This window comes from Equus caballus, chromosome 7, assembly GCF_041296265.1.
Source record: "Equus caballus isolate H_3958 breed thoroughbred chromosome 7, TB-T2T, whole genome shotgun sequence".
In the NCBI taxonomy this organism is placed as follows: Eukaryota; Metazoa; Chordata; class Mammalia; order Perissodactyla; family Equidae; genus Equus; species Equus caballus.
Genome location: NC_091690.1, coordinates 63,564,400 through 63,577,680, shown reverse-complemented (window position 1 = coordinate 63,577,680; position 13,281 = coordinate 63,564,400). Strand labels below are relative to the sequence as shown.

Below are 13,281 nucleotides of genomic sequence, written 5' to 3'. Positions count from 1 at the left end.
CCAAATGCTTATAATACAAAGCATAGAAATATCACAAGAGAAATAGGGGCAAAGTACCATGGGGGGTGAAGAAGGAGGCAGCTGGGATTAGAGTCAGAAGGCCTGGGTTTTCTCCTGCTCTTACAGTCAAATGATTTTAAACAAGCTACCTGACTCCACTGATCCTCTGAAATGGAGATAATAATATTGGGGCTATTTCATGTTGATATTGTGATGATTAAATAAGAAAATGTAGATTAAAGCAATATGTAAGCAGCTTCCCTACTCTTATTTATCTTCAAGGAGTGTTAATCAGGGTTGAAATAATGAGAGAGAAGGAATGTCATGTGGTTATGAGGGATAAGGGAAGTCTTGTTGAAAGGGATGTGAGTTGAGTCTTGAAGGATAGGACTTCCCCTTGAAGCTTAGTGTGCTCAGCTGATTTGCTCACCTTCTCTCCAGCTCTTGCTCTGCCTTTTCTTACAGGGCTGGGTCTTGTCCCTAGACCACTAGCCTCTAACCAGCCTTGTCTTTGTTAAGGTTTTCTGGTTGCAGGGAATAGAAAGTCACTTGCACTAGCTTAAGCAAAATTTGAACTTATTAAGTTAAAAGGGGAGGAAGCACAGCAGGTTAGCCACCTGACGGACAGGAACTAAGAACTGGGAGTTCTGAGGGATGCAGCAAGTCCACAGTTCAGCCTCGCCCAGCCTCTCATTGTTCCTGCCACTCTTCTGTATCTTTTTTCTGGAGTATGTGGTTTCTCATTTCCTTTTATCCTTCTACATTTGTTTCATTCTTTTAGATTTTTGCACAAGCTTTTTCTACTTCTCTGGGCATATGTCCTCAGTTTTAGGCACAGATAGGTGCTCATCTGTTGGCCAGGTCATATATAGCAGGGGTAATGAAGCCAGGTGTCTAAAAACCATCTCTTTCTCACTGGAGATTCTCTTCTAAGGCTCCAGTGCCTTAGTCTGGGCCTGAATTATTTAGTGTTTCTTTTCTGATTGGCCTGCAGGATTCCTGATCTTAAATGAATGACCCAACTCTCATCCTTGTTGTTTCCGATCTTATTTCCTAACACTCAAAGAGGAAGATCAGAACTTGGGGAAAGTTAATAACTAGCCCCCATTCCATACTGTTCTTTCACGCCTCAGTGCCTTTGCATCTACTATTTCATCCTTACTCACCTCCTTCATCTGATAAACCCCTATTTTATGCCATCTCAAGACTTCTCTCCACTTTTCAGTCTTCCTTAATCATCTTTCCCCTCCATTCCAAGCAGATGGCTCACTCCCACCTTGCTGCATATACTGTAGTTTGCACATCCCTTGATTCCCGCTTCTATCACACTGTTACAATTGCTTTGGTTTCAGTGGTTTTCTCCTTATTCTAGTGAACCCATTAAGAAAATGGGCTCTGGAGTCAGAGAATTCATTCTAAGGGCAGGCCTTTCCATTTATCAGCTATGCCATCATGGGAAATTTACTTAACCTCTGTAAACTTTGTAAAATGAAGATGACAGTGCTCACACCAGAGAGTTGCTGACAGAATTGAGTGAAATAATGTGTGAAGTGCTTAGAACAGCACATGACATAAAATAGGTGCTCAACAAATACTATCACTTTTATACTACAAGTATTAAGCCTGGGATGTGTCAGACAGGGCTACTAGTTGTTTGTTAAAGAAATTAATGTGTATTTTAAGACTAAAAAATATTTGGAAAAGAATGTTTTATTTGTTTTGTTATTAGTGGCTTTGTAAAATATCTACAGTTGCTACACTATTCTGATAATAGATGTCTATCTGTAGGCATGTATGTGCAATATTGAATTGCAATTGTGAGAAATGCTATAGACAACTCTCAAGGATGGCATTAAAGAATGCAATAGAGATATATGTGTAACTGTTTATTTAATGTTTGTCTCCTCCACTAGAAAGTAAATGCCCTCGGGGAAGGGTTTGAGCTTGTCATATTTATTGTTATATGCCCAGGAATATTATACAATTTCTGAAATGCAAAAGGTATTTAATAAGTATTGGTTGAATGAATGAGCAGATGGGAAAATAGACCACATTTACTCAACTAGTAAGTACCTTTACTGTTCCTTCCACTTGGAATGTTCTCTTCCTCCATCATCACATCATCACATGTTAAAATTTTATTTAACCTTCAAAACTCAGCTGAGATGCCCTTCCATGAAGGTTGCTCCTTTTCTTAATTTTTATGGTAATTGATGGGTACTTAGGGAACTCAACACTTTGTATCTGGTGTTAGAGTGATTTTTGTGTCCCTCTGAAAATTCCTCATGGGCAGAATTCCATGTAGTTTCATCAGGGGTTGTGCTGATTAACTCACTTTAGTATCTTTCCAAATGCTTGGAAAGCTGCATGACATTCACATTAGATCTAACCCAAGCCTGAAGACTAGCAGCATAAGGAAAGTCAACTTTGTACATTGCAGCAAAAGACAGTGGGCCACCATTTCAGCAAGGGGTATTGCAGTCTACCTTCCAAAGTGACAGTGTCACAAAGAAGATGAAGTGCACCTTCAGGTCTTTGTCCTATGCCTAGGACCATGCCTGGAACATAGCAGTGGCTCAATAAAATGTTAGGGAAATGAATGAACTAGTAAGTTAATAGAAACACAGGCAAGTCATTGTGGAAAAAACTACTAATTATGGAACTGTTTTTACAAGGATATCACTCACTTGAAAAATAAGACAGCAAAGCCTTTGATTTGACTGATAACCAAAGATACTGCTGTCTAGAAATTTGCTCTCAAACTCTGATGATGGAATCAATTTATGAAACTACATGAGAGAGCTTTTTAATGTTCATCCATTCAATAAATATTTAGGAGCTTACACCAGCCAGCACTTATGCTAAAGATACGGGAAATTCTGTGTTGCTGTTTTATACTCAGGGCTCTTGGGTCAAGCAGATGAACCTGCTTGAGAGTCCATATTTGATCTCTACCTCATCATTATAGGTCATGTTCTCTTATGTGAAATCAAACTGAAACTTTGAAGGACTTCATAGTTTGGCTTCCTTCTTTCTGCAGACTGTTTTGGGCAATACACTATCCAGGTATCAGCTTCTTTAAGTTTCCTCTCACCAAGGTGAATGTTAGGCTGTATGAGAAGGTTCTCTGGGGTAGAGTGTATTATGACTTAAGATTTTATGTCAAGTTTATTACTAGTCCACAGAACTGCACTCACTGAAAAATTATTTGTGATCTATACCTTACTATATGTGTGAGAGATGATCCAGACCATCTAGGTGATTCTGGATTCTAATGATGTGTTAGGAATCCACACTCACAGGACATGCACAGATACCATTTACCTGCTTGTGAAGTTTTCATGACAGTTTCCCTAAGATCAGGTACATCAATGTGTGTGCATACTTCCTACACATTATTTCTTTCCAAGTACTTTATTTTAAAAGAGACCCAGGTTTATTTTAAAGGAAGCAACTGATTGAGTCAACATAGTTTGTCTGTAATATGCTAAACACAGCATGGTAGAGATATGTATATTTTAGGATTTATTTAGATATCCTAAATAATGAAGAGTATCATTAGGCAAGAATGCCATATATCCATGTATGCACATGTGTGTGTATAAATATGTGTGTGTATATGAAATACATATCATTGGGTTTGAAAAGTACATAAAGTACGGAATAAATGGAGCCCTTTTTCTGAGATCTAAAGTATATTTTCTGACAAAGAAATAACTTGAGGCTCAATTTAAACAGAATTATCCTCAACCAATAGTAATATTTTAATAATGGCTATGTTTTCTAAAAGCAGTCCTCATAAAATTATGATGATATAATGACACATTTAATGCAAAACTTGGAAAAAATTTGAGAGACTGGCAAATTCCCAATATCTTCTGAAAAATATTTGGAGCAGTCAAAATAAAGCAAATCTAAATAAAAGGAAAGGTCTACATGAATGTGTGCAGTAGGGGAACTGGGCACAGATGCTAGAGTAGAAGAGTAGCCCACGGAGTACAGGAATTAAACCCAAGCCTGTTTTTTCCCATAAAGGTCTATCCGCTACACTAACACATTACTACTCCCACCATCATCCCACTGCAATGCTTTAGTCAAGGTTTATTATTTTCTCCAGATGGATTTGAATAGAAATAATTTCATGAGATCAGTATAGACAAAGCTGGTGATGAAAACTGCCATGTGTTAACTGGAGATGCTGGAATTAGAGACTCTCAGGAGTTGATTTCATTCATTCTCACATGCTCACCAAGTACTCTCTGTTGTGCCAGGCACTGTGCTAGACCCTGGGAATAGTTATCCTATATTCAAGGAGTTCAAGACAGGACAATAAGAAAATAAATAAAGGTTAGTTCCTTTCTCCAACTTACTTTTCTTTTCTCCTTCACTCTAAGAAGTTACAATATAATTAGAGAGACACAGAAGAAAACACTTTATGGTAAAATATGTTAGTTGATAAATCAGAGGTGCATGCAAGGAACTGAGAAGGGAGAAAATAACTGCCTGGCCAGAGAAAGCTCCAGAAAGGAAAAGATACTTGAGCTTCACAAGGAAAATCATACTCTCCTTGATAAAACAAAGGAGAGCAGTTTTAAAAAGACAGGAGAAGCAAACTATACACATCAGATTCCGGTTCAAAGTAGAATCACTGTAACTTAGCCTGATTTAGGGAGCTGTCCACCATTAGTTTTTTAAACTTCTTGCAAAAATTATATGTCTCATGTCTTTAGCAATCAAGGTCTACTTACAGAGATCCAATTAGAAAATAGTATTTAATGAGAACTTTAAAAGTAGCACAGTCTTTGAAACATTTAGGTGATTCAGAAGTTATAGAGAAAAATATAACAGCATCTAACTTGTCACTTGAAAACAATTTGAATTTCAAAGAAGATTTATTCCAACTATTGAAAGAAGTATACATGTTTGAGTTTCTATGTTATAAATAACGTTTTTCTTAAGGTATTCCAAATAACTTTTAACAGGGATTTATTTTTAAGAGTATTGTCTTATTGTTAATAGTTATCTCAATCCTTCAAAATAGATCTAATTAAAGAATCAAATATTTTAATACTCTTCTTCCAAGTCCCATTTATCTCATCTCAGCCTATGAAATGCAGCCAGCCTGGTTCCTCTGGTAGGATAATTATAAGCACAGACATTATTTCTGTAATATGAAACACAACACTGACTCACTTATTAATTCACTTTCTATATCTATACACTTCTATCATTTTTATAATCTCTAAGCATTGCATTACTAGTTTACTACGGGAACAGTCACATTTTTCAAGAGAGCTTTTACAGTGGATTTTACTTGGATAAGCAAAGAATCAAAATATAAGAACTAACTTTTGGCTTCTTGATCTATGTATCAAACCCATTACAAAAGATATTCAAGCCAATCTAAGTAGTTTTGGGGGAACCAACCAGAAAATACAATCTGTAAGCTGTTTTGAATATTCATATGAGGAATATCAATCTTGTGCTCTTTCTTTAGTACATGTTACTATTAAAAATTACTATTTTCATTGAACCACTGTTTACTCTTTCTTACTGATCCATGTTTGGCCATTTTAAGAATTCAGATTTCATACAGAGAAAAAACAGACATATATTTATCCCAAACAAGAACTACAGGGAAGATACCACATCTTTAAGTGCATAGAATACATACTACTTATCTATAGTTATAAAAGGAAAAAAGGAGAAAGATAAAAGAATCCCTAGAAAAACAGAAGGAAATTTTCCTTACCGGAATGAATGCATGTTGCATAGCTTGTTCACATTGTTTCAAGGAAGCAATAGTATCCCACAAAAGCTGATAATTTTCAGCTCGGGAAGTACTTGGCCGTTGCATGGTGAAAGCTAGTAACACTCAAACTGAGCTCAAAGAACCCAGTTGAAGAAGGAAAAAAACCCCGCAGATCTGTTACATAAACTTCTTAATTAGATCTGCTACACAAACTGCTATCTTAAGACTTAAAAAAAAAGTTAATCAGAACATTTCTTTTGGGGGATAACTGGGCATGACTTGAACAGAGACAGATGTTTTCATTGGGAAGGATTTTCATTCCCACACTTGTGAAAAGCAATCCCATCAGTGTTCCCCTGTCTTTACACGGGTCTGGCGAAACTGCACATACCATAAGTGTGTGGGGGGAAAGAAGTAGGAGGGAGAGAGATGTGAAAGAATATTTCCACCAGAAGATTTGGGTGGCAGGCTAGGGAGTTAGAATTTGAGTAGCTTGTGAAAAGTAGTAAAATGAACGGAATGGGTTACATACACACATGTATGTACTTACGCAGGTGTCAACACTTGTCTGCTGTGTGAGAAATACAACTATATACATGCATTCTCACAGTGTCATTTAATATGTCTAACTCTACTCTCAGTTCACTTAAGATCTAGATGTGATATATTTTTTCATCCTGGAGTATTACTGCCTTTAGTAGTTACAAAGTTGTTTATCTGGGAGTATCTCTAAAGACTAGCCAGAAAGTTCTTGAGTATAAAATGCAGTCAATTGTTTATCTTAAAATTTAAGAGTAATTAGAAGACCTTTCTGTTGTCTTATGTTTTGGATAAAGGTCACACTTATTTCTTGTTCTAGGTAGAATTCACATGAATAATGCCAGGAGAATTAAGCCTTTAAATATTCTTGGGACCTGAGAGTGGGCTGCACAAAATTGGAACATGTTAATTCTAAAGAAATTGCTTGCACCCTTTGCACACTACCAAAAGGCTAGTATAAGCACTAAATCAAGTCTGAACAACAGAATATAGTAACATATTCTGAGTGTTCTTTCACCTAAGACAGGAGCCCACAAAGTGAGATGAGGCTCTACCAGTCCCTTGCAGTCTCCGTGGGACTGTCGAGGTAGTGGGTAATGTAGCACATAGGCTGCCCAGCACTTAGAAGTTCCAAAGGAACCTTTACTCTCAGGGCTAGTCACACAGCCAACAACGGGGATATTAATTCAAGAATTTCTAGAGGTAAGGGGTAAGCTGAGGGCAACACAGCATAATGAATAAACTGTGCTTTTAATTGACCTAGAAAATGCAAAGAGGATAAAACAAAGTACAAACTGTAGACAACAGTTTGATAACATAAATGAAGGATTTTTGCTGTATTATTTTTAGAAGAGCTGCATGATTTGGGTTACCTAGTTTTTCTGCATTTGTACCTTGGTGATGGTGGATTCATTTATACTAATGACCTTGTGGTGTGAAAGTCTCAAAGGCTGATACCAGCAAAGTTTTCTTCTTATCTCAATTACTTTTCAATTTTGAATTGGTGGAATTGCAAGTAAAATTAATCTTTTAAAATTTCTACCTGGGCTAATTTACAAGGAGATGGTTTTTCTTTAATATTTCATGAGTATACACCATAAGGCTATTGCCATTAGATGGTTTGTTTTTCAATATCAGTTCAACCAACCTTCTCTGTTTCTCATTCATGGTGTTCTTCTGTTCAGCTCACACCCACAGTCCCTCCTCTGCCTTCATTCCTGTCCTTCTACTAGCCCATCTGCCCCAGCCACATGCTTCTTCCTCAAGCACTGTCGACCAGCCAGCCCACAACCTTCAGAAAATATTCCTCCACTAGTAAATGTTCTGCATTTCTCAGCAAACAACAGGAAAATAAAAAGTTGTTTTCTAAGTTGTCCTCCAAAATTCCAGCCAATCTTTTTCTGAACTCCTTGAGTAAATGTTCATCATTATCCCAGACCCCAACCCCTGGGTCTTCTATCATGCCTCGGACTTTTCTCTCCTGTTCATCGGGTCCCTTCAGTCTTTCATTTAAGTAGTATCTCCTAAAAAGAGCCTCCTTTCCTTACTCTTTGGAAAAGGATAGAGAATCCACAGTTTCTGCATGTAGAACCTCTACACAAGAAAATGCCATTGTAATCATGCATTCATTCATTTATTCATTATCCAACAAACATATCAATCATCTCCTATGTCTATACTTTTTGACTATTCTATGGGCAAATGGATATGTCAGACGTTGATTCTGTCTTTAAGGAGCTTAAAGTCTAATTGAAGGGATGATACATGGGTACAAATAATAAAAAAACAAGTTAAAAAAAGGTAAGTGCCATAAAAGAGGTAGTATATACTACTCACAAAACAAGCAAAAAGAAAAATTGCATCCATTGGGAAAATTAGGGCAGCCTCACTTGGCTAAAGCTTGAAGTTAGGGTAAAATTTGGACATGTAGAGATAGGTAGGGGACATTCCTGGGGACAGAAGGGTAGAGCAAAGGCACAGAATGGGAAAGTAGAGGTCATTACTGGTTAGTTTGGAAGGAACACAACACCAAGAAAGCTCAATATTCTGATTTATCCTGGAGCCAAGGCTATTCTTGAATGAAAACTCAGCAGCTTCCTATACCTAATGCTAAGCAATCTTAGCTTTAACCAATTCTTAGAGCACTGATGTGCAGAAATTCAATGATACTCTTCTCACACCTTATGAGGTGGCAAATTCCATATATTTATTCCTCATTCTTTAAAATAGGTACATTGATATACTTGTGGAAGTTTTAAGTGTCTCAATCATTTCAGTCATATTACTTAGTTAATTACTTAGTTTTTATTAAGTATATGTAACATATTTTGCCCTCACACCTAGTCACTTTTATAAGTTTTAAAATCTATTACCTTCGACATTCAAGTGAGATCCACCATGAATCTTACGTTATCAAATATTTTACGTAGTTCAGTTTAACAAATATTTATCGAGCTCTACTATGTGCTAAGTACTATGCTAGGAACAAGGAATATAAAGATAGGCATTAAATAATTTCAGTCTTCTGTTTCTTTTCAACTACCACTCAGGGTGCATTTGCCCCTGCTCACAAAATAGAGTGTACATATTTTCTTCCTTTTGGCACAATGCCTGATATGTAACGCCTACCACTTTTCTGTTAAACACTTAGTCACTAGACCACATGTCAATCATATCTAAATATATCGAGATGCTCTAAACTAGATTACAGACCTCAGAATGTCTATCAGTACTTTTCATACGGTGGTATTGCCATGCATAGACAGGTCTGCATTTGAACGCTTTTTACTGGTGATTAGTTTAAATATGACTTCATGACAATTGTACTTCTAGTAAAAATGGAGTAACAGGGCTTGAATTTATACTTCTACCTGAAATAACCAAAAAACTGAACAAAATATATGAAACAATGAATTTCAGGAATGGATATCAGACAACAAAGAAGAGTGAACTCTAAGAGGAAGGAAACAAACAAGTCAGTCCTATGACTGCTCCATCTACAACCTTGAATGTCCAGACCACATTGCAGAGAGGGGGGATCCAAGTGGAACCCAGTGGACTTGCTGAGTTAAGGGAATAGAGTTGATCTTCTAGAGATACCAAATGAACATGAAGAAATAGAGAAATCTATAATTATAGTTGGATTTTTAAATACCCTTCTTTGAATAATTAATAGAATAAGCAGGCAGAAAATCTGTAAGGATTTCGAAAATCTTTATAAAAACATTTCATTAATTTGAGCTAATGTACCTTTATAAAATATTCCACCCAACAACAGAAAAACACACACATTCTTTTCAAGTGTTCATGAAACATTTGCCAAGCTAGAACATATTCTAAGCCATCAGTCAAATTTCAATAGTTTAAAAAGATTCAGGTCAAATAAAGTATATTCTCTGACCACAGTGAAATCAAGTTAGAAATCAATAATAGAACAATCTCTGGAAATTCCCAAAATATTTGGAAATTAAATAATGTACTTCGAAATAACGCATTGGTTAAAGAAGAAATCAAAATAAAATTAGATTGTATTTTGAACTGAATGAAAATAAAACCACAACATATTAAAATTTGTTGGACGCCCTTACAGCTATAGTTAAGGGAACATATATAGTACAAGACACCTATATTTGAAAAGAAGAGAGGTCTCAAATTAATGATCTCAGCTTGCACCTTACACAATTAGAAAAAATATAGCAAATTAAAACCAAAGAATGCTGAAGAAAGGAAATTAAAAAGATTAGAAGAGCTAATTAACAGCTAGTTCTTTGACAATATCAACAAAACTGATAACCCTCTAGCAAGACTAATGAGAAAAAAACGAGAGAAGAAATAAATTATCAAAGTCAGGAATGAGAGAGGTAGCATCAGCACAGAGCCTACAATCACGAAGTGCTAATAAGTAAATCTTTAAAAGACTGTAGCCAATACTTTTGACATCTTAGATGGAATCGACAAATTCTTTGAAAGATATAAACTAACAAAGCTCACTCAAGAAAAATAAGTAACCTAAACAGCCATATCACATATCTATTAAAGATATTGAATTTGTAATTAAAAACCTATCACCAAGAGACTCCAGGTCCAGGTAGCCTCCCTGATGAATTCTACCAAACATTTAAGAAGAAATAACAATAATTCTACACAAATGCTTCCAAAGAACTGAAGAGAACAGAATATTTCCCAATTTGCTTTTTGAGGCCAGCATTACCCTGGTATCAAACCAGATGAAGATATTACAAGAAAAGCAAATATTTATATGCTGTCGTGAACATATATGCAAAAATTCTAAACAAAATTTTAGCAAACTGAATCCAACAATATATTAAAGGATAATGCATCATGACTGAGAAGGTTTAATCTTTGAAAACAACTCAAAGTAATTCATTATATTAAAATGTTTTTAAAGAAAAAACACAACCAACCAACCATGTGATCATCTCAATAGGCACAGAAATAATATTTTACAAATAATTTACAAATATTCATTCCTGGTTTAAAAAAAATACTCTCAGGACAAGATAAGGATGTCCCTCCTTACCACTTCTATTCAGCATCATTTGGGAGGTTCTAGAAAGTGCAACAAGTCAAGAAAAAAAAATATTGGAAAGGAAGAAATAAAAGTGTCTTTCTTTATATTTGATATAACTGTAGAAAATCTCATAAAATCTAAGGCAAATTTTAGAATTTATAAATGAGTTTAATAAGGTTGCAGGATACAAGATCAGTATACAAAGATCAATTGTATTTCTTTATACTAGCAATAAATAAATGGAAATTAAAATAAAAAATAATAATACTTACAATAAGATAAAAAATATACTTAGGGATAAACTTTATAAAACACGTGCAAGCCATGTATATTGAAAACCACAAAGTTTTCCAGAGAGAAATTAAAGACCTCAATATTGTTAAGATGTCATGCTCCAAAAATTGGTTTATAGATTCAATGAAATGCAATCCAAATAAAAACCAAGCAAGATTATTTGTTTGTTTGCTTATTTGTTTGTTTTGGAGAAACCGACAAGCTAATTCTAAAATCATATGAAAATTCAAAGAATATAAAATTCCCCAAACAACTTTGAAAAGGAAAAATAAAATTAGAGAAAAAATATTACATGTTCTCTAGACTTATTATGAAGCTAAGGTAATCAAAACAGTGTGGCACTGGCATGAAGATAGATAAATAGATCCGCAGAACAGAATAGAGACTCCAGGAATCAACTCACATGTCTATAGACAACTGACTTCAACAAAGGTAAAAAGACAATTCAGTGGAGAAAAGGTAATCTTTTTAACAAATGATGTTGGACCAATTGGGTATCCATATGCAAAATAATAAGCTTTAATATACACCTCTCACTACCTATAAACTCAAAATAGATTATAGACCTAAATGCATAACCTAAATAAAACTTCTAAAAGAAAACATAGAAAATCTTTGTGATGTTAGGTTATTTACAACACCAAAAGCACAGCTGTAGAAGAACAGATTGATAACTGGACATTGCCAAAACTGAAAATTTCTGTGCCTTGAAAAACACTGGTAAAAGAATGAAAAGACAAGCCACAGGATGGAAGCAAAACTTACAAACCACATACATAATAAAGGATTTGTTTCTAAAATATATAAACAACTCTCAGAACTCAATAATAAGAAAATAAACAATCCAACTAAAAATGAGCAAAACATTTTAACAAACACTTCACCAATGAAGAATACATGTATTAAATAAGCATGTGAAAAGATAATCAACATCATGATTTATTAGAGAAATGAAAATTAAAATACCACCACACACCGAGCGGAACAGCTAATATTAAAAAAGACTAATCATACCAAGGGTTGGTGACGATGTTAAAGATTAGACCTCTCATACACAGCTGGTGGGAATATAAATGGTATAATCCCTTTGGAAACAGTTCAGTGGTTTTTTAAAAAATTAAACACGAACTCACCATGATTTAACCATTCCACTCCTCGGTATTTATCCAAGAGAAATGAAAGCATATATCTATTCAAAGACTTGTATGAAAATATTTACAGCAGTTTTATTTGTGAAAGTGAAAAACTAGAAACAACATCACAGGCAAGTGGACAAACAAAATTGTGATATATCAATATAATGGAATACTGTTCAGCAATAAAAAGGAATGAACTATCGATACACACAACACATGGATGGATCTAAAAATAATCACACTGAATGAAAGAAGACAGGCAGAAAAGTACATACTGTATGATCTCATTTATATAAAATTCTAGAAAATGCAAACTAATCTATAGTGACAGAGCAGAAACTGGGAATGGGGAGGTAAGGTGGCCGGGGGAGAGAGTTAGTTGGATGGATTACAAAGGGGCATGAAGAAACTTTTGAAGGTGAGGGATAAGTTCATTATTTTGGATGGATGGTTTTATATGTCCAAAGTTATCAAACTGTACATCTTAAATATGTGCAGTTCCTTGAATATCAATTAAACCTCATTCAAGCTATTTTTAAAAATTTCTTGAAAAGTTCCCAGAAAAACCATCAGAATGTCTCACTCTCCTGGGTGTTATGCAAAGTGACAAGCTGCTATCATTTAATTTTATAATCTTGTAGCTCAGTCCATCGCTTCTAGGTGGGGAGGGGGTTAGAAAGCAATGACCTTCTGGCAGGAAGGGAAGTAAAGGATATAAATAAGTTTAACCAGAGAAAAGGGCTGAGGTTTCATATCCAGGGGCCTTACTCTTAGTTACGATTCTTGCCCTAATTAGCTGTAACATCTTGGTTCAGTCATTTTGCTTTGACAAATTTCCATTACTCATCTATAAATTGAAGAAGTTACACTCAATCATTTCTCAAATGTCTTTCAGAGCTATAATCCAGTGATCTATGGATATAATTTAATCCTCAACAATCCCATTTTCTTCTCCACTAAGCACTTACAGGCATGGGCTTAAATTTAGCGAAAACATTCCATTAGTTTTGAACTGTGCATTATCATAC

At 35.1% G+C, this 13,281-nt stretch overlaps 1 protein-coding gene and 1 pseudogene across 47 annotated transcripts in view; both read right to left on the bottom strand.

Moving 5' to 3' along the window:
• The window catches only part of DLG2 (discs large MAGUK scaffold protein 2), a 1,837,299-nt gene that overhangs the window by 684,010 nt on the left and 1,140,008 nt on the right, over window positions 1-13,281 (bottom strand). For 4 of the 47 annotated variants that reach the window (XM_014741830.3, XM_070274291.1, XM_003365367.5 and 1 more), the window contains exon 1: window positions 5,753-6,102. The exons of 42 other annotated variants lie outside the window; for them this stretch is intronic. In XM_014741830.3, coding sequence (XP_014597316.1) covers window positions 5,753-5,857 — 105 coding nt within the window. In that variant the 5' untranslated portion in view covers window positions 5,858-6,102. Of the gene's footprint in view, window positions 1-5,752; window positions 6,138-13,281 lie in introns of those variants that run through there. One more of the 47 variants, XM_070274286.1, reaches the window with a different exon arrangement.
• Window positions 9,974-10,159, bottom strand: LOC138925288 (KANTR integral membrane protein-like; annotated as a pseudogene).